This window comes from Larimichthys crocea, chromosome XXI (genome assembly GCF_000972845.2).
Source record: "Larimichthys crocea isolate SSNF chromosome XXI, L_crocea_2.0, whole genome shotgun sequence".
Classification (NCBI taxonomy): domain Eukaryota; kingdom Metazoa; phylum Chordata; class Actinopteri; family Sciaenidae; genus Larimichthys; species Larimichthys crocea.
In genome coordinates this window covers 21223904-21246621 of record NC_040031.1, presented here as the reverse complement: position 1 = coordinate 21246621, position 22718 = coordinate 21223904, and the positions used below count along the sequence as shown (strand labels likewise).

At 41.0% G+C, this 22718-nt stretch overlaps 1 protein-coding gene across 2 annotated transcripts in view; it reads left to right on the top strand.

Moving 5' to 3' along the window:
• bcar1 (BCAR1 scaffold protein, Cas family member) overlaps positions 1 to 13073 on the top strand; it is a 131959-nt gene extending 118886 nt beyond the window's left edge. For both annotated transcript variants that reach the window (XM_019270303.2, XM_019270304.2), the window contains exons 6-8: positions 8650 to 9531; positions 9662 to 9748; positions 11260 to 13073. In XM_019270303.2, coding sequence (XP_019125848.1) covers positions 8650 to 9531; positions 9662 to 9748; positions 11260 to 11805 — 1515 coding nt within the window. In that variant the 3' untranslated portion in view covers positions 11806 to 13073. The remainder of the gene's footprint in view (positions 1 to 8649; positions 9532 to 9661; positions 9749 to 11259) is intronic.
• Positions 13074 to 22718: the final 9645 nt, after the last annotated feature.

Genomic DNA, 22718 nt, shown 5'->3' with positions numbered 1-22718 from the left:
ACGATACCCACGGTATACACAGTACCCCGCGGTGCCAAATTGTAACGGTTCCTACTATACTAGAAATTTTACACGAGGGTACTAGCGTGGATTACTATACTACCGGTGCCAGTTTCCACTACATAGCGGCCGCTTCTATGCTCCTCCCGGCTTCTCACTGCATGCTACTCCCTTGTAAGCAAACCAACTTGGAACCGCAACCGAACTACACAGCTGCTGAATGATTGGCTGTTTGCCTATTACTGGTGACGTCCGGGGATATGACAGGCTGTTTCGCTGGGTCCATCTGTTAGCTGATTGGCTGTTCGTGTTTCTGCCGACAAGAATGAACTCCATGAAGACAGCTCCGCTTCGAAAGGAACTCGCTTCAAAACAAACAACAAGCTAAAGTTATGTCTCGCTCAGACACTGTTGTGAACATTTTCCTCTGCTGCTGGTGAAGAATGAAATAGAGACTTCTGCCAGCCGGCAAGGTTTTTATTTTCTTTGCAAAGAAAAGGTCAGTCAACACGCGAGCGGTCAAGATGAAGAAAGACCCCGAATATGGGGACACCTGGATATTTATACCTGAGGGGCACTCCTTTCATATCATCCCTTTATCTGCTTAAAGAGCTGCCCATCAGGACGGCCCCTTCTGTCTGTTGCAAGTATTGGCGCCGGCCCCCCACTGCTATGCTTTACACCTGAAGTATCCTGCAGGATCTTGTATTCAGGTTCAAGGTTAAGTCTTGGCGTCACAATTTACAAAGACAAAAGGCATTGATGCCTTTTGTTAAGGAGGGGGAAAGCTATGCATCACTATTTACAGAGACAAAAGGAGCTGGTGACCATATTAAGAAGGGGGGAGGTTGTGCGTCTCCAGTGATCGAAACAAAGACATTAAATTTACTATTACAATTCCCCCTTTTTGATTATTGATTAATCATAAGTCGCAACTTAATTATCCGACACATTCATTTGCATGGATTTTAAAATGGGAGTTGTCATGGCAGTTGTTTGGAAGAGGAAGGAACAAAGGAAGAAAAAGAAAAAAAATTATAATAATAAAAAACCAAAAGAAAATAAAAAACACAATGTCATCATCAGAGTTTGGATAATTAAAGTCTACACCAATATGTGTCTGCATCAGTTGATTTGACATGATTGTCAAATTTAAGGGTAAACAGTGCAGGTGAAGGTTGCACTTTGTCCTTCTGTCGGAGTGACGGTTTTAGCAGGTTTGTAGTTGTCAGCGTGGTCCAATGTGATAGGATCAGGATCAGGATCAGGTGATGCATGGTGTAGTCTAGTGGAAAAAAAGTTTGCATTCTTAATTCTTTCATCTAACAAACAGAAGAGGAGTTCATCATAAAAACTAAATCAACATCTCCAACAGTCCAAAATAAGAAAATTAATTGTGGACTCCTGAATATCAGGTCTTTGTCATCTAAAGCTGTCTTAGTCAATGAATTAATATCTGATTATGATATTGATTTGTTTCGCCTCACTGAAACCTGGCTGCCGGAGGATGAATATGTTAACCTAAATGAATCTACTCCTCCCAGTCATAGTAATACTCATATTCCTCGAAGTACCGGTCGAGGTGGTGGAGTTGGAGCCATGTTTGACTCGTCTATTAATAAATCCTAAACCTAAACTAAATTATAATTCATTTGAAAGTCTTGTTCTTAGCCTCACTCACCCAACCTGGAAAACATCGCAGCCAATTTTATTTGTTACAGTACATCGAGCTCCTGGTCCTTATTTTGAATGTTTATCTGAATTTGCAGAATTTGCATCAGGCTTGATCCTTAAAACAAATAAAGTAATTAGTGTAGGTGATTTTAACATTCATGTGGACAACCACAATGATAGTCTTAGTACTGCGTTAATCTCTCTATTAGACAATTCAATTCAGTTGGCTTCTGTCAAAGTGTAAATAAACCGACTCATTGTCTGAACCACACTCTTGATCTTGTTCTCTCATATGGCATTGAAATTGATCATCTAATTGCCTTTCCACAGAATCCTCTTCTGTCTGACCATTTTTAATAACCTTTGTGTTCATACTACTGGACTATAAGCCTTTTTGTAGAAACTCCTACAGCAGATGTTTATCTGATAGTGCTGTAGCCAAATTTAAGAAAGTGATTCCTTCAGCATTGAATCAAATGCCATGTCTAACTGTAACAGAGGACTTGTCTACTTCCTTTAGCCACCCACAAATAGACCATCTTGTTGATAGTATTACAGGCTCATTACGGACAACTCTAGACTCTATTGCACCTCTGAAAAAGAAGATAATTAAACAAAGAAGGCTAGCACCATGGTATAGCCAGCAGACTCGTAAATTAAAGCAAGAGGCACGTAAATCTGAACGCAAATGGCGTGCCACTAAACTGGAAGAATTTCATCTAGCCTGGCAAGATAATCTCAAAACATACAGGAAGGCTCTCCGTAATGCCAGAGCAGCCTATTACTCTTCTTTAATTGAGGAGAATAAGAACAACCACAGGTTTCTCTTCAGCACTGTAGCCAGGCTAACAGAGAATCACAGCTCTACTGAACCATCTATTCCTTTAGGTCTAAGTAGCAATGACTTCATGAGCTTCTTTAATGATAAGATTATAACTATTAGAGACAAAATCCATCACCTCTTGCCCTCAACAGGCATTGATCTGCATTCTGATACAGCAAGTTTTGAAACAGCTGTAAAACCTGATATGTATTTAGACTGTTTTTCCCCCATCGACCTTCATCAAATAACTTTAATCATTTCTGCAGCTAAGCCGTCATCCTGTCTCTTAGACTCCATCCCAACCAGGTTGCTCAAGGAAGTTTTACCTGTAGTTAGTAATTCGTTATTGGATATGATTAATCTGTCTTTATTATCAGGATATGTACCACAGTCCTTTAAGGTAGCTGTAATTAAACCTCTTCTTAAAAAGCCCACTCTAGACCCAGAGGTCTTAGCCAACTACAGACCGATATCAAACCTTCCCTTTCTGTCTAAGATACTTGAGAAAGCTGTAGCTAATCAGCTGTGTGACTTTCTCCATAACAATAGTCTATTTGAGGATTTTCAGTCAGGATTTAGAGTGCATCATAGCACAGAGACCGCATTAGTCAAAGTTACAAATGACCTCCTAATGGCATCAGACAAAGGACTCATCTCTGTACTTGTCCTGTTAGATCTTAGTGCTGCATTTGACACCATTGACCATCAAATTCTTTTACAGAGACTGGAACATCAAATTGGCATCAAAGGAACCGCCCTAAGCTGGTTTAAATCGTATTTTTTAGATCGATCTCAGTTTGTTCACGTCAATGATGAATCCTCCATGCAGACCAAAGTTTGTCATGGAGTCCCACAAGGTTCTGTACTTGGACCACTTCTATTCAGTTTATATATGCTTCCTTTAGGGAACATTATTAGGAATCACTCTATCAATTTTCATTGTTATGCTGACGACACCCAATTATATTTATCGATCAAGCCTGATGCAACCAATCAGTTAACTAAACTCCAAGCATGCCTTAAGGATATAAAAAGTTGGATGACCTACAATTTTTTGATGTTAAATTCAGACAAAACTGAAGTTCTTGTAATTGGACCCAAACACCTCAGAAACTCTCTTTCTAGAGACTTAGTTACTTTAGATGGGATCACCCTGGCCTCCAGCTCCACTGTAAAGAATCTTGGAGTTGTTTTTGATCAGGATTTGTCCTTTAACGTCCACATAAAACAAATTTCGAGGACTGCATTCTTCCACTTACGTAACATCGCTAAAATCAGACGCATTGTCTCTCAGGCGGATGCAGAAAAACTAGTCCACGCATTTGTTACTTCAAGGCTGGACTATTGTAACTCTTTGTTATCAGGCTGCTCCAATAAGTCTCTTAGAACTTTGCAGTTAATTCAGAATGCTGCTGCACGTGTTCTGACAGGAACCAAGATCAGAGATCACATCTCTCCCATTTTGGCTTCCTTGCATTGGCTACCTATTAAATCTAGAATAGAATTTAAAATTCTTCTCCTTACTTACAAAGCTCTTCATGGTCAGGCACCATCTTATCTAAAAGAGCTCATAATACCTTATTACCCCTCTAGAACACTGCGCTCTCAGGACGCTGGGTTCCTTGTGGTTCCTATAGTTTCCAAAAGTAGATTGGGAACCAGAGCTTTCAGCTATCAGGCTCCTCTTCTGTGGAACAAACTACCATTCTGGGTTCGGGAGGCAGACACGGTCAACACTTTTAAGAGTAAACTTGAAACTTTCCTTTTTGATAAAGTTTATAGTTAGGGCTGGCTCAGGTCATCCCTTAATTATGCTGCCATAGGATTAGACTGTCATTATTGCTACCATATCTGCTACTGTGGTAATTTTTTCATTCATTGTGATTCATTGTCATTTTGTCAGTCATTGTAATTGTACAATATGTTTGTGTTGATTTGTCCTATACACGTGACATCCATTGCACGTCTGTCCGTCCTGGGAGAGGGATCCCTCCTCTGTGGCTCTTCCTGAGGTTTCTTCCACCTTTTTTCCCTGTTAAAATGTTTTTTTATGGGCAAGTTTTTCCTCACTCGAACCGAAGGTCTAAGGACAGAGGGTGTCACTCCCTGTACAGTTGTGAAGCCCTCCGAGGCAAATGTACTTTGTGACTTTGGGCTATACAAATAAAATTGATTTGATTTGATTTGTTATCGGGTCTCCACCAGACTGCAGCATTGCTGTAAGAGAACTGGAAATGGAGACCAGAGTTGAAACAAAGGATCAAGAGTGGTGGGTTTGGAGTGCCGCTCTTTTTGCATTTCCTAGAGAGACAGAATCTGAGTTGTTAGTATGAATAGTGAGAGGGGAGTATACCTGGGACAAGAGTTTCATGATTAGTGACAACAACAAATACAACCCACGGGAGAGAGATCCATCTACAAAAAAACAACCAAATCAGGGTTAGTTAATGGAGTTTCTTGTAGATCCAGTCTCAGACCTGTTGGAGGATAGCAACACAGTTATGTTATTGTCCATTGTCTGGTGTGGGAAAGAGAGTGACAGGGTTGAAAACATTGCATAACAAAGGTGTGCACACTGGAGAGTCATTACAGGGAATAACTACTCCTGCTGCTTTAAGAGACTCAAAGACTGGCTTTATGCCATCGATGGCTTCTTGTTTTAAGTGGATATTGAGTCTTGCAGGGTCTAAAGTCTAATTTTGGAGTAATGACAACAGGTTTATAGTCTTTAATGAGGCCAACATCATACTTACTAACAGCCCACGGTGTCTTAGGGACTTCCTGTAGGGCTGTAATAGCTGTAGCTTGTTTTTCAACAGAAAAAAAGGAGAAGACAGACAAAACAGACAAACAAAAAATTTAGAAGCGCTTTTAGGTACCAGCTGGATTGTTCTTTGAGTGTGCACATCAGATGGTAAACTCCTAGAGTAGCACTGCAGTGTAGGTGAAAAAAAAAAAAAGATCGATTAGATGTTTTTTTTTGTCTATCGGCTGTGGCTGTACATATCACATTGAGCTGGTGTGAGAGAGACTGATATAGCACATTTATGTTGTGTCCAATAAATGTGTGTCAGTGAGTATGTCAAATCTCTCTCTCAACCAACCTTCCTCATATGGCTCATCAGGTCTTGGTGACACATGAGAGGTACAATGCAGATCTTCTGGTGTCATGAAATCTACTGCAGCTGTTAAAAGTGTTTTTCTAGCTAAAGTAAGAAGCTCAGATGCAGTTGATGGCTGCAATTTCCATTGATATGCATATTGTAGGTCTTGGGTGTGGTGAACAAAAGAGTGTGAAAAATTTGGCTCCAGATCAGATAGTCTGTGAACTTTGACACCTTCTGGGGCTGAGGTCAGACAAAGGTCTAACTTGCAGATCAAGTCTCTGCCCATCAGGTTAATGGGACAGACTTTTGAGAGAAAAAATACATGTTTGAAGCGTGTATCTGGTCCATCCGCACATTTGAGTGGTATAGTAATGTTCTCTCTAATTGTTTGACCTGATGAACCAACAGAGTACACATAATCTCCACTAATTTTTTTTATTTTTTATTTAGCTCTAAAGCTTTTATCACAGAGTTTGTGGCTCCTGAGTCAACTAAAAATGTAACATTTTGTTCTTCAGTGGTCAATGTATGTTGTGGAAACTTCTTATAATGATCAGATGTGTACTGAACATATGTTTGAGCAATTGCATGTCTGTTTTCTGAATTCTCTATAGATTGTGTATTAACCTGTTCAGTATGTGTGTGTGGATGTGTGTGTGGACATTCTTTGGATTTCACAAGTTGGTTTGGCTTGTCAGCAGGAATCCATCTCTCTCCGACAACCCTTAACCATTTTCAGTCCAACTTGTCCACCAGGGTTGATGAATTATTTTTTGGGACACTAGCGTTTCCAATGTCCACGTTGACCGCAGAGGAAACAAGCATCATGTGAATTTTTTCTTTTGAACTTGTGTCGACCATGTCCTTTTCCTCTCTGTTCATGATTTTGCTGTCCATGTTCTCGGATTGTCTCATAGGTATGTGTGGCGTGTCTGTGAAGTTCTGACAGGCATGCATCATTCCATCCAATGCAGGAACTTTTAACAGCTGATGCAGTGTCTGGTTTTAGTCCGCTTAAGAAACAGTTACAAAGATGAATTCCCCATACATGTGGAATGTTGTTTAATCCATCAAGTAGTTGAAGGCCCCTGTAGGTGTTGAATACCTCTGATAATGTTGGGTTAGGCGGGTGTTGTGAAGCTGCTGTGATGTCAGCAGAAGTCCATGGGCGGAAAACCAGTGTTGCACCTTCTGGTCCAGATACTTCAACCATGGGCATGTTGAAGGCTGCGTGTTGATTTGGATGACGCAGTCTATGTGCTATTGGAGAAGGGGGTTTGACTTTGTGTGTGTGAAATTTGCATTTAATTTGTTTCAAGTTTTTCGCATGTAAAAGGGAGTTGTTTCTGCATTGTTTTCCTATTTTGTGTCTCTACCTCCCCCTTCCACATTTGAAAACATTCTTTTTGACCTTTTGCATTTTCAAATTTTCTTACAGAAACCTTAATTTTTCACTCAGATTTTTTTTTTTTTTTCTTCAGTTTTTCTTTTTAAATTGAAAATTGGGTAGCATCAACTTCTTTGGTGTTGGACTCCAGCTTCACAGACCTACAACAACACACAGCAACAGAAATTGGGTTTTCAAAAGGGCCCCATACCTCTTTTAATTTGGATTCTCAGTCGCTGGTGTGTTCTTGGTCTGCAGAGACGAGTTTCCGTGGTAGTATGTTCGATCCACCCGGGTCACAAATATGTTTTTAAAATTGAGGGATCCCCCTTTTGGGAATCCAAACTCAGCTGTCCAGACATTTAAATATTTTAAACCTTTTTTCTTTTTTTTCATCCCCATATTTCCGTCTCATAACATCCACAATCGGCCCCTCTCTTGAGGTCCAACCTCGGCAGAGCTTTTACTCCATTCCAAATGGAGGTTGCACACAACTATTACAATTATAGATGTCTCTGTAAAGGGTAGCTTCGTTTATGCTACAAGCGAAAAAAACAAATCACTTAATTTAAGGATATAGGTGATTAAAGACCTGGTCGCTTCATTTATGCTACAAGTGAAAAAAGCAAATCGCTTATTTTAGGATATAAGGATATATTAGGAAGTAAATAAAGACCTGGTCACTTTGTTTAAGGAGACAAGTGAAAAGACCTGGTCGCTTTGTTCAGGCTACAAGCAAAAAAAGCAGACCGATTGTCGATACGTGAAAGCGGAAATGTTATTTATGCCAATTTTAAACCAAATATTAAAGAAAGGAAATTTAAATGTCAATATTTCAGTGCTCACCAGATAAATTTTGCTGAATTATATTCGTGGAAGAATCCCAGCTGCGACGATCTGGGGCGTTTGCGGTCAGTCCTCCCTTCTCAGAAGAGGATTTTGAAGTTGGAGCCTGAAAGTTTTCCTTCCAGGAAAGCCTGTCACTGTCCACGTCCCGTCCCTGACTATCACTCGAGGGATCCCACCTCTGACACCAAATTGTCGTGGAAATTTTCCTCTGCTGCTGGTGAAGAATGAAATAGAGACTTCTGCTGGCCGACAAGGTTTTTATTTTCTTTGCAAAGAAAAGGTCAGTCAACACGCGAGCGGTCAAGATGAAGAAAGACCCCGAATATGGGGACACCTGGATATTTATACCTGAGGGGCACTCCTTTCACATCCCTTTGTCTGCTCAAAGAGCTGCCCATTTGGACAGCCCCTTCTGTCTGTTGCAAGTATTGGCGCCGGCCCCCCACTGCTATGCTTTACACCTGAAGTATCCTGCAGGATCTTGTATTCAGGTGCAAAGTCAAAGTCCAAGCGTCACAATTTACAAAGACAAAAATAATAATAATAAAAAAAGGCAGCAGTATCGCGAGAATACCCGGAACTATGATACTTTTTCTGGTATAGTATCGTGGTTACTCATTTTGGTATCGTGACAACTCTACTCCTCAGTACATCTGCTGTTTGAACTATGTATTCTCTGTTATCAAACATTTACATCATAGTTTTTATTGATGAAATTAACATGCTTGCTTACCACACATACAGGAACATGGAGACTGCTGCCTAAATCCAATGAAGAGTCTCTTTCAGTGATCTTATGTGTTTTTCAGGTTGTGCGTGATGCCCAGTCTTCCAGTGAGGAGCTGACCTTGTCTTTCAAGCGACTGTCTGCCTCAAGCACAGGAAGCACACGGAGCAACCACTCTGCTTCATCCTTGGACACAGTCCCCATCCAGGACACTTCCTCTTCCTCCTTACTTCCTGCTCTTGGGTCCATTCCTGGGAAACCCCTCATCTTAGACCTGGAGCAGGCCATGGAGCGTTTATCTCGCCTCCAGCAAGCTGTTGAGTCTAGCGTTTCCCTCATGATGTCTTTCATCACAGGTAACTGGAGAAGCCCTGCTCACCTAGAAGGAAACCTTCCAGCCATTCATCAAGCTGCTGATCGGGTGCGTGCCACTGTCCGAGACTTCCTAGAATTTGCCCGGGGTGCTGTGGCGAATGCTGCCCAAGCAACAGACCGCTCTCTGCAGACCAAACTGGGTCGTCAGGTGGGGAAGATGGAGGAGGTCTTCCAGAGTTTGATTCAACACAGTCAAAGCTTAGACGCCATTTCCTGGTCACACACAGCACTTACAGCACCGCCACCAGGAGGAGATGACTTAGATCGACTAATCATGACAGCACGAGGCATCCCTGACGATACCAAGCAGCTCGCCTCCTTTCTCCACGGTAATGCCTCGCTGCTCTTCAAACGGACCAACAGGCAACAGCAGCAACTGCCACTTCCTCCAATCCCAGGGGAGATCAGCAGCCACATGACAGGATCAGGAAGTGGGAGCTATCAGGGAGGAGAGAAGGTGAACATTCAGTCCCGACCCCTTCCTTCCCCTCCAAAGTTCACAGCGGCAGAGGAAGAGGAAGATGTGGACAGGCCATATGAGACCACAGAGGAAGGCTGGATGGAGGATTACGACTACGTACATTTACAGGTTCCATCATGCACACACACACCCACATGCAAGAAAAATCTTCTAAAACACAAACAGAAATGTGTTTAAAATAAATCATGTAAGTAAGTCTGCTTAGTGTAACAACTGTGGCTGTGTGTTGATCTGCCAGGGAAAGGAAGAGTTTGAGAAGAATCAAAGACAACTGCTGGAGAAAGGCAACATCATCAGACACAAGACACAACTGGAACAGCAACAGGTGGGTGTGTGTGAGTGAATAGGTGAATGTGATGTAGTGTAAAAGTGCCTTCAGAAGACTCGAAAGCCACTATATACAGTTGTGTGAAAAAGTGTTTGCCCCCTTCCTGATTTCTTATTTTTTTGCATGTTTGTCTCACTTGAATGTTTCAGATCAAACAAATTTAAATATTAGACAAAAATAACAAAATGCAGTTTTTAAACAAGGGTTTTTATTATTAAGGGGAAAAAAATCCAAACCTACATGGCCCTGTGTGAAAAATTGCCCCCTAAACCTAATAACTCGTTGGGCCACCCTTAGCAGCAACAACTGCAATCAAGCGTTTGCGATAGTCTTTTACAGTGCTGTGGAGGAATTTTGGTCCACTCATCTTGGCAGAATTGTTGTAATTCAGCCACACTGGAGGGTTTGAGCATGAACCACCTTTTTAAGGTCATGCCACAGCATCTCAATCAGATTCAGGTCGGGACTTTGACTAGGCCACTCCAATATCTTCATTTTGTTTTTCTTCAGCCATTCAGAGGTGGACTTGCTGGTGTGTTTTGAATCATTGTCCTGCTGCAGAACCTAAGTGCAGCAAAACAGCCCCAGACCATCACACTACCACCACCATATTTTACTGTTGATATGATGTTCCTTTTCTGAAATTCCGGGTCTTTTGTGCCCTCTTGGGTTGAGTCATCACTGCGCTCTAGGGGTCATTTTGGTCGGCCTGGCAAGGTTCACCACTGTTCCATGTTTTCGCCATTTGTGGATAATGGCTCTCATTGTGGTTCGCTGGAGTCCCAAAGCTTTAGAAATGGCTTTGTAACCTTTTCCAGACTGATAGATCTTAATTACTTTCTTTCTCATTTGTTCCTGAATTTCTTTGGATCACAGCATGATGTCTAGCTTTTGAGGATCTTTTGGTCTACTTTGGCTTCACTTTGTCAGGCAGTCCTATTTAAGTGATTTTTTGATTGAGGTGTGGTAGTAATCAGGCCTGTGTATGGCTAGAGAAATTGAACTCAGCTTTCCAAAGATGTGATAAACCACGGTTAATTTATGCTTTAACGGGGGTTTTCAATTCAATTCAGTTTGTTTTGTTTTGTTTGTTTGTTTGTTTGTTTTTGTTTTGTTTTATCTATAGGTTCTATTTGTTACAGGCTTTTATATTTATTCATTCTGTACACTGCTGGCCTGGGAATTAGTTCTTTCATAGTTTTTAAACCTCTTTGAAAGACAGTAAACTGAAATGAACTGATTTACAATTCATAATATCATTAAATGATTCAGAGAATCTGAAGAACCAACAATGAATACCCATAGTTTTCAACCCCTCAGCAAAATCAGCAAATCCTGACATTTGAGAAGCTGGAACCAGAGGCAACTTTGTTTGATGAATTACTTAAAACAATTAATCGATCAAAATTGTTGGTAGTATCTTTTTTAATTGGCTAATGAGCTAATCCTTGAATTTCTATGGGCAATATTATTTAGTATTAACTGACTCATTCCTCCTCTCCTTCCAGATTAAACAGTTTGAGCGACTAGAGCAGGAAGTCAGCCGGCCAATCAACAATGACATGACAGACTGGGTCCCATCCCAACACCACCCACTGGCCAACCAGCTGGCCCAGAATGGCTCTGGGGGCCCTTCCTCCTCCAAACTGTGCCATGGTGACCGTCAGCTCCTCCTCTTCTACCAGGAGCAATGTGAGCAGAATGTTACCACAGTGACCAATGCCATCGATGCCTTCTTTACTGCTGTCAACTCCAACCAGCCACCCAAGATATTTGTGGCTCACAGCAAGTTTGTCATTCTCAGTGCACACAAGTTAGTCTTCATTGGCGACACTCTGTCGCGCCAGGCCAAGTCTCCTGAGGTGAGGGCCCGTGTGGCACAAAGCAGCAACACGCTCTGTGAAAAACTCAAAGACATTGTGATCAGTACAAAGACAGCAGCACTTCAGTATCCGTCCCCTGGAGCAGCTAGAGAAATGACTGAGAGGGTGAGGGAGCTGGCAGGGTGTACACAACAGTTCAGAATGGTGCTGGGACAGCTGCTGGTGATGTAGGAAGGTGAGGAGGGATGAGTAACACAGTGACACAAACTGAGATGTCCCAGGAACATGGGACAGTAAATCCTTTCTGTAACAGGGGAAAGCCCCTGGAGCACAGAGTGATGCAGAAAATCCTGTACACTGTTTCAATATGAGATTGAAGAGCCCAGGTGCCTCTACAGGGTGAGGCTTTCCATCCTTTACGCTCCCGACATGTAGCATAGGAAACCCTGTTTGGACCTTTATCCTGGGGGTCTAGGACCCTGTACTGGAATGGGAACACTCAAACCTCACATCCATCCTCTGCCCCCTCCCTACCTCGACTTTGACTGAGACTATTCCTTCATTCCCCGGTGCGCTTTTTATTCTAGACAAGCTAAAAGGGACATTTATCTTCACTGGGCTGGGCCAATGGTTGTAAAATAATTAATGTAAATATTTAAGTTAGTTACCTATTTAGTCAGAAAAGCAGAAAGAAAAAAGACTTAAGAACTTCCAGTATATAAATATAAATATATGTTTCTTTTTCTGGAGAAAGAAAAGATGAAAACATTATGTGTAGCTTTTGAGACAATATCAATAATAATTATTATTGCTGTACCTTATAATTATGGCTCTGATTCTCAATCATTATTGTTATGGATGTGTAAATTCCAGGTGACATGTATGTTGTAGTACAACTATGCTCTTCTCCATCCCTGATAAAGGCACACTTTCCAAAAAAACACGGGAGTACACACCCATCTTTAAACTTCACCAGATGACAAACTGATTGAGTTCCACACATTGCCATATTGCCTGTGTTGGAGTAGTATGTAACCGCCTCTGGCTCAGTATCTTATCCACATTGATTTCAATCTACTAGTGCAGGCAACACTGCTCCCAAAAGATGTCCACGTAACTGTGCAGTTCCTGTACTGAAGTTATTAAATCTCAGTGCTGTCTCAGTCATCCTTTTGGAAGATTATCTGTAGATTCTTTTGTAAGAGGCATGTATTAGAGAAAAGCAGTGTAATAGGTTAAAAACTACAAATGAAATTAAACCTGCTTTTCGTATTTTCTCTGACACTTATTTAATGTGGTTTTGAATATTCCAAAATGATTTGGAATGCCAATAAAACACAGTATAATCACCTGAATATGGTGAGTAGGGCATTTGCACAAGCTTCTGTGTTTCATTATAATTTCTTGTGCTGGAGAGAAACCGACGTCAGTGTTTACTGAATTTACTTAGACAGCAGAACAATGAGATGAAATAATGAATTAAATTATTTTGATGTGGATCTATAGTCTGAAATGCTGTTTTTAAAAAAATATATATTTTTTTTTTTAACGAGAACATGCAAGAAACACCGACAGGTTGAATCTTTCTTGCAAGAGAAAAGAAAAGTAAACAATAAAATTATTACCCAAACTATCACAGTTAATTGGGATGTTATAAGCAATTGTTCAGTTAATCTGTTTTTATTTTTATTTTTTGGGATGTTAAGAAGTCAAGAACAAGCATTAAAAATCACATACCTAGGACAGATTTTAGCTTTGTAATGGTTGCTATGGTTATTGTATTTGGAATGCTAAGTATGTGTTGTAACTCTAAAATTTATTCTGTTTTGGCTTTGGTTTGTTCTAGCCTCTTGAGAAAAAGTGGAGCATTTGGTAAATGGACTGTACTTATATAGCGCCTTTCTAGTCTTCCAACCACTCAAAGCACTTTACAGTACGTATCTCATTCACTCATTCACATACATTCATATACTGATGGCATTGGCTATCATGCAAGCTGCCAAGTGCTCATCAGTTTGAGGAGCTAACTATTCATACACGTTCACACACTGATGGCGCAGCCTTCAGGAGCAATTTGGGGTTCAGTCACTAATCTTCTGATTAGTGGATGGCCCACTCTACTTCCGAGCCACAGCCGCCCCTGCTGCCAAATGCTGAGCCACTGAACACTAGGGATAATGATAAAGAACTGGTCCCAATGGATTTATATATCTCTGAGCTTATCAATTCCTCATTATAATAGCAATGTATTTTTCGGTTGTTTGACGGCTGTACATTGCAAAACAGTAATGTCAAACTCATTTCAATTCATCAGGCATCTGCGATGCTGGAAAGGAGTCATGGCGGAAAGAAAGAAATGGTTGAAGTGTGGCATTATTTCACAAAGAAGGATGACAGCTGTGGTAGTTGTAATCAAGGACATGCACATGGCCGGATTAAAGTTGCCCGAGCAGCATTCACATTTGCCTTCGCTCAAGGAGTTAGGGCAAATTAAAAAAAAATATTGCATAGCTTCACCTGTCTATAATACGTAATTAAATGAGGGACCATTGAGCCATGTTAAAATGATGAGATACAATTAAAATCAAATTGACACAAAATCTGCAACATGTGCAGTTTTTTTTATTATTAATCTTTCAACTTTGAAACAATTTTCAAATTTAAAATTGATTTCTGATGAAGTAATCATATTATAAATTATTCAGAACCATTGTTCAATGCTCTTTAGCACTTTTGTTTACAAGAGTAGTTATAATAACATTAGAGTAGGCAAGCTTAGCAGGCCATTTTTTTCCACACAGCTAATCCAAGCCACAAATACCAAAAGCTGCTGTTCATCGGACAGCTTTAACAACTTTAAGCTGACTATAAAATGAGTCAGTCTCCATCAGCTGCCATGTTAAAATGTCCAACTGGTACAAAAAAAAGCATTTTTGGAAGTATGCAGAATTAAGATTGTGGCTAAACTTTTACATATGGCTTGTTTAAACAAATTCATGCTTCATTCAGCCTGCCATACATACTCCTCCATGCCAATTTTTGTGGATGAGTCAAGAGCCAGGTGAAGAAGGACTGCCAAGATGGAGGCAGCAAGATCCACCACAATAAGCTTTACAACAGACCTTCAGAAACATGTGGGTGATGTCACAAATACTACTTAACAGTACTACTTATACTACTTAGTAAATCACAGGAATCAATAAAGGAATCAATAAAGAATTAGACAATAATGATAATTAGAATCAATAATGGCATCAGCATCAATAAAATCTTATCAGTTCCCATCTCTGTTGACCACTGGCCTGTTTCTTGTCACATCTAACACCCTTGATAAATCTGTATTTACTTCCCAGGTCGTAGGGAAAAGGAAGTAACATAAACCAGACTTTCTTGGTGAAAACAAAGTAATTTATTAGATGAAATTTAGATTCATTATAACAAAAAGAGATTAGGTAAACTATAAGGGCACAAAGGGTGATTGGATGCTGTTAAAAAAACAAATAGACTTTATATAGAACTTTTTAGAGTTCTCTTTTTGTTTTATGTTAATCTTGTTATTAGAATTAAAACAATGAAGAAAAGTCTCACTATTTCACTATCATCTAAAAACCCAAAAACCTTAAACTCTGTGACTATAACAGAAATATTCTGTGTGCAAATCAGTAGAAATAAACTTAACAGACCTAGTCCCTATTTAACAAACAAATACCTCCACAAAACCAGTAAACACACTTGTTAACATTCACAAACAGGTTTCAAATACAAATGCACGCTCGACAACAACCACAAGCCGCCCTGACTGTTGAGCGGTTCTAGTTTAAATAATGTAGTTAAATATGAGTCAGGTACCACAACTTGTCAGCTGGGGCTAATCAGGGCCGGTGACCACACACCTATTTTGCATGTACATTAATCTGAAAACAACAGCAATAAATTCAATATTATTTTTATTTTCAAGAAATCTTGTAATCTTTTTCTGCTTAATTGAGAGAAATTGAAATTTAGAAAAATGTATACAATGATGACTGTGACTTTGGAAGATACCCACTTGGCTTGTCAAACTCAGACTACTGAAGCCTCATTTTCTCTTCATCTGAACTTAAGTACATACACAAAAAGACTGTGCATTTTGTCTCCTATAAATTACAGTGGATGACTCCAACTTGACCAGGAGGAATGATTACAGCAAAAGATAATTTAACAAAATACAGACCTAAAAAATCTGAACATAAATACTTCCAATACACCTATTGACATGAAAGTTGTGTTGCCCTGCCTGTCCAAAAGCATCCCACAATCTTTGTTGCTCAGTGATGACATCAGACTGAGCATGCGAAGTACACTGTCCTAGGTGGGTAAAGGAGCCTATGGGCGGCAATAAACACAAGCAAAGTCAAATTGAAATGAGTAGCAGTAGCTTTGTGTTTTAGGACATTTTGCCTTTTTTTCAACACCAGTCTTCATCCAATTTCGGCAAACATGAACTTGAAGCATGGAGATCAGAGATTTTTTTCTGTCATACTTCATGATACATTTATGACCTGTTCAAATAAAGCCACAACTTGTTGTCTACACTAAATAACAGCTGTTGGCAGAGCTGGATCTAAGACGGTACAAACCATGAGTACCGTCTGTTATAATGGGGAACCTTAGATTGCTATCACAGCTGGAGGAGCTAACAGTGCTAACCAGGCTACACTGAGAGTATAAAGAGTGTAGCATCACAGACGTAGCTGAATGCACTCACTGATAGTGTTGAGAAGTTCAAGTCTTTTAACTGACTTGGATCACTTACTCTCAGACGGCAAATTGAACTAATCTTTTTTTGAGTCATTTTGTTCATTCACGAGTGCAGCACTGTAGCCCTCTTGTGGCCGATGTAAATGTGACAAATGAACGAAAGACTGATCCGTATGAACGAACTGCTGCTCTTACTGCTCGTCACAGCCTGAGCAGCCATGCAGCTGCCATGTGGCAAAGGAACGTACTGCATGAAAATGAACAAATCACTCACACACCTCTAGTCTGTGTACCACAGGTCACATTTAGAACCGGGTTGCTGCAGGAAAGACTCAGCATATTTTTTTCCTTTCGCAAGCTTATTATAACATTACCATAATGTGTGTCATGCCATTGCCCATACACAACATACCTTGCCAATAATATATATAAAATATATATTCAAAATGTACTTAAAGCATCAAAGGTGGAGGTCTATAAAAAAATGGCTCCTATGACTATAACAAATATGTTATATTATTGGATTACTGATATGACGGATGAATAAACGATGATAAATGTGTAATCAGCTGTATAATGGTTGAGCTGATGGAGGTAGAGCCAATCTTACCAGACTGTAATATCACAGAGTAGTTTAATCAAGTTTAGTTGTAGTTTAAACAAATTTGCACCATATTTTCTGAATTGATTATATGTTAACAAAAGGATCTCCAAAGTAACAAGGAACTAATCAGATAGATGTAGTGGAAACAAAGTGCAGTATTGCCTCATCCTGTCTTTCCTAGTGTGAAGGAGAAACTATGACATGAAGCCACTGTTGCAACATGGCAGTTTAACATGGTGGACTCTGAAAGACGGCCTATGGACATACAAGGCTCATTTTAAGGTAACAAGAACAACTCACCTATCTCTAGGGAGATCGCCGAGGTAGTCAAAAAGCTCCTTGGTGGCAAGGCCGCCGGGGGTGGGTGAGGTCCGCCCGGAGTTCCTCAAGGCTCTGGATGTTGTGGGGCTGTCTTGGCTGACACATCTCTGCAACATCACGTGGACATCGGGGGCATTGCCTCTGGACTGGCAGACCGGGGTGGTGGTTCCCCTCTTCAAAAAGGGGGACCAGAGGGTGTGTTCCAACTATAGAGGGATCACACTCGTCAGCCTCCCCGGGAAGGTCTTTGCGGGGGTCCTGGAGAGGAAGGTCTGCAAGATTGTCGAACCTCAGATCCAGGAGGAGCAGTGTGGTTTTCGTTCTGGTCGCGGAACTGTGGACCAGCTCTATACCCTTAGCGCGGTCCTGGAGGGTGCATGGGAGTTCGCTCAACCAGTCTATAAGTGCTTTGTGGACTTGGAGAAGGCGTTCAACCGTTGTCCTCAGGGAGTCCTGTGGGATGTGCTCCGGGAGTATGGGGTTCCGGACCCACTAATAGGGGCCATCCAGTCCCTTTATTCCCGGTGCCAGAGCTTGGTCCGCATTGCCGGCAGTAAGTCAGACTTGTTTCCAGTGGGAGTTGGACTCCGCCAGGGCTGCCCTTTGTCACCGGTTCTGTTCATAACCTTTATGGACAGAATTTCTAGGCGCAGCCATGGCATTGAGGGGCTGTGGTTTTGTGGCCTCAGGATTGGGTCGCTGCTTTTTGCGGATGATCTGGTCCTGTTGGCTTCATCGAAGCGTGACCTTCAGCTCTCTCTGGAGCAGTTCGCAGCCGAGTGTGAAGCGGCTGGGATGAGAATCAGCACTGAGGCCATGGTTCTCAGCCAGAAAAGGGTGGAGTGCAGTCTCCGGGTCGGGGACGAGATCCTGCCTCAAGTGGAAGAGTTCAAGTATCTCAGGGTCTTGTTCACGAGTGAGGGAAGGATGGAGCGGGAGATTGGCCGGCGGATTGGTGCAGCTTCTGCAGTGATGCGGACTCTGCGCCGGTCCGTCGTGGTGAAGAAGGAGCTGAGCCGAAAGGCGAAGCTCTCGATTTACCAGTCAATCTACGTTCCTACCCTCACCTACAGTATGGTCACAAGCTTTGGGTAGTGACCGAAAGAATAAGACTGCGAATACAAGCGGCCGAAATTAGCTTTCTTCGCAGGGTGGCTAGGCTCTCCCTTAGAGATAGGATGAGAAGCTCGGCCATCCACGGGAAACTCAGAGTAGAACCGCTGCTCCTCTGCATTGAGAGGATTCAGTTGAGGTGGCTCGGGCATCTAGTCAGGATGCCTCCTGGACGCCTCCCTGGTGAGGTGTTCCGGGCACGTCCCTCCGGGAGGTGGCCCCGGGGAAGACCCAGGACACGCTGGAGGGGACTATGTCTCTCAGCTGGCCTGGGAAAGCCTTGGGGTTCCCCTGGAAGAGCTGGACGAAGTGGCCGGGGAGAGGGAAGTCTGGGCTTCCCTGCTGAAGCTGCTGCCCCCGCGACCCGACTCCGGAAGCAGGAGAAGACGATTGAACAAAGAACATAACAGTTCTTATTTTCAGGTGATTATATTAAAACATACAGTAGTTATGAAGATATTTTATTTCTGCCATATAAATTGAAATGACAAGTAAGCCAAGTGACCAGGAGATAAGATTTTTCTGATAAAAAATGTGATTAAGATATGTGAAGCCATTATCACTCTATGTGGAAATTAAATTGTATTTTTTAAATTGTAGAATCAGGGTTATCACAGATGGGAGTACATTTTTGAATGGTGCAAAATGAGTTTTTTCGTGATTTTGTGGAATTTCAACCAAGTATAAATTCTTGTAAACAATTTGGAAAATTTTATTTATTTCTTTAGGTGACTATGTTTGCTAACCTGCTGAGTCTTTGTTGGTTAGTATTGTTGTTTTTCTTTGTTTTGTTTAATCTGATTTGCCAGGTACTTGCCAGATTTATTGTCAGTGTGTCTGTAATTTAGTTTACGTAGTCAGAATTTCTTTGAGATAAAATGTATTCATTTTTGTGTTCCTGTGTTGTTACCTGCCTTGATGTTTTGTTTTGTTTTTGTTCTAATTCGACCAACTGTTCCTTTTCTTTCTTTCTTTCTTTCTTTCTTTCTTTCTTTCTTTATAAATAGAGGATGCAATTATTTTTCATCTTGGAGGTCCTTGTGTAGTACAGTCGTCCCTCGCTATAATGCGGTTCACTTTTCGCGGACTCGCTGTTTCGCGGATTTTTTAGTGTAATTTTGCATGCTTTTTTTTACAGCGTACTGTAAAGTATGAACGCGCATTGTGTTCTGCGTCCTAAATTGGCTAAGGGAGAGCCGCACATGTGTTCTGCGTGTTGATTAACTAAGGGAGTACTGTACAAAATGCGTGTAAAAAGGTGTATAAAAGTGTGTGGTTAGGGGTTTTACGGCCTTGAAACATGTATAATAATTGTAAAACTTACTTCGCAGATTTCGTTTATTGCGGGTTATATTTAGAACATATTCCCCGCGATAAACGAGGGACCACTGTACTTTGATTAGGGTGGTTTTGGCATCAAGTCCATAAAGCTTTGTTTGCTTACCTCTGTGTAGCATGGACGTTTTGGGGATGCAGATGCTGTTGTACCTAAATACATAAGTGACCTTTTAACAAATGTATACCGGAATAACCTGAGGAAACTAACGCTTTCTATATTCATCTAAGGCACTCTATATTCATACAGTCACCAATTACTCGAGTGGACATAGGGAAAATATGCAAACTTGATACAGAAAGGCCCCAGCCAAGGTTTGAACAAGAAACCTTATGCTGTGAGGTGACGCTGAAAATAATTCACTCACTATACAAATCTAAATATCAAACACAGCTCCCAAATAATAAAACACAGAGATAAGCTGACTAGTTATAAAAGACAATAATCTACTGCTGCTGTTAGATTCACGTTTTATTCAGAACGAAAAACTGAAAGTCAGATGAACAGACAGCCACCCCACTAGATGGCAGTATAACACAAAACATACACCCATTGTGAGAATTACATTACTACAAAACTCCCACTTAATTTTACAATGGCATGAAGGCTTTTTTTTACACTAAGTTAGGCCAATATTACTTAAGAGCAATAAATCATAAACTCCTGAGATACTCAAACTTTTGCCTTGTTAGTGGCTTGGTCAAGATATCTGCCTTCATGTCATTTGTTGGGCAATATTGTAGTTGTATTTGCCCATTCTGCACACATTCACGGTAATGGTAATGGTAGTGAATGTCTATGTGCTTAGTACTTGAATGATCAATGGGATTCTTTGCGATTGCAATGGCTCCTTGGTTGTCCTCCAGGATCACGACAGGCGTTGCATCCACACCAAGATCATTCAGCAGTTGTTCAAGCCAGATACATTCCTGTGCTGCTTGGCTCAGTGCAACATACTCAGCTTTTGCTGTTAAAACTGCAACTTTTGCTTGTTTCTTATTGAGACAATTCACTGGTCCTCCACCCAGCAAGAACACATTGCCTGTGGGCTGTGGTTGAGCGGCAGCCATCTTAGTCACCAGCCTAGTCAGCATCTGAGAACCCGATCAAAGTTCCAGAATCTGACCACTCATACTTTTAGGGCAAGGTTCAATGTACCCTTCAGGTATCAGCAGATGGACTTCCGGTGTAGCGACTAATGGAGTAGGACGCACCTCTCTGAGCTCCTGCAACAACCTTCACGAATTTTAATTTAGGCACACTTTTGTATCTTTTTTCATCTTTTTTCGGGGTGTGTTTTCGCCGCCACAATAATCTCAACTCAGTTTGTCAAATATCAAGTCTGAGCTACAGGCAGTGAAGTTGGAATTATCTGACAGCATTACAAGCATCCAGTCTGATGTGTGATCTCTGAAGGGCACCATTGGTGAAATGGAAACATCGCTTTCCTCCTGCACTGACAACATCACTACCTTACAAGCTAAAGTACAGCATCCGTCAAAAGAACTTATAAGATTGGGCAATAAATGCGAGCATTTGGAGGCGAGATCTCGGCGCAATAACATACGGCTGGTGGGAATTCCTGAGGATTTTTCCATCTCTTCTACTGCTAGAGCTATTTCCTCTCTGCTCAAGGAGGCACTAAAGCTCTGAAACTGGGGATACGTTTTGGGCTGCTCTACCCGGTGCGACGCCGGGTTACACACAACGATGCAGAGAAGGAGTTTAAATCACTAGAAGAAGCCAGCACATTCATCAGGTCGCTGGACACGTAAGGGAAATAAGATACACAACACTGATGTAGTGACTCTTAATAATTAATATTGACAGTTATTACTTTTTCAATTCATATGGACGTGTTTTATGTGTTTCATGTCTTCACAGCTGTGTCTTGTCCTCTTGTTTTCTCTTTTCACTCTTCAGTGGTTCACAGTTTAACCTGGACTTGATTGGTGCCTTGTTGCCAAATGTTGCTAGGTTTGCAGGAGCTCAAACCGAAGCCTGAATGGTACTATTAGTCTAAAAGCTGTAAGCATTTGTTTTATGGATCCGACTCCTTGTGGAGTTAGCACTTGGTTCTCCATCGTTTGGGAAAGCATGTATCCCACAATTCACCGCGAAATGTAGTGAACATCCGATGGTCACTAACCGAAGCAAGATATCCCATCATGCATTGCCAGAAGTTTTCTGGGTGTGGAAAGGAAAATAAATATGGCAGATGGACGGAAAACTGTGTACAAATGTAAGTATTTTTCCGTTTAACGTTTGATTCCGTGGTTTAAAACAGGTTGTTAATAGTTTGTATATAAGCAATACTATTTAAAAACTTACTGGGGGGTACACATTAAGCCATTACAGTTCCAATCATGGCTAGCGACCGAGGTCAGTACCATGGACATATATACATAGACGCCGCATTGAGCACTGAATCGTATTCGACGTCGCCGCCATATTGGATGTGGCAGATCTGCCCGTAAACTAATACAAGGAAATGGACTGAACTTAATAAAGCACCTTTCTACAAAGTTCTTTAAGTTAATGTCTCTTATACACCTATTCACACACACACTAATATATCTGGGAAACAAATAGGCACCAAAAACAACGTATGTAACTTTTAAAGTGATGATTATAAATGTTTACTCCTTATGTAAGCACCAAACCAACGTATGTATTTTTCTAATGCTGAGTGTTTACAGCTACTAATGTGTGTAACACTGTCACTGTGATGAAATATTGAAATATTTTTTATATTAACATTTAATCTGTGTCTATATAAACCAGGTCTGAATGTAGGTGTGACATGAGGGTTTTCTGATAAAGAGCACTAACGTTTACATTTAACTGATTTTGATTAATCGTTATATTCACATTGATGAACATTGACACACACACATATATATATATATATATATATTATATTATATATAATACACACACACACACACACTATATATACATACATACATACATACCTACATACATACATACATACATACATACTCATACTATACTATACTATACTATACT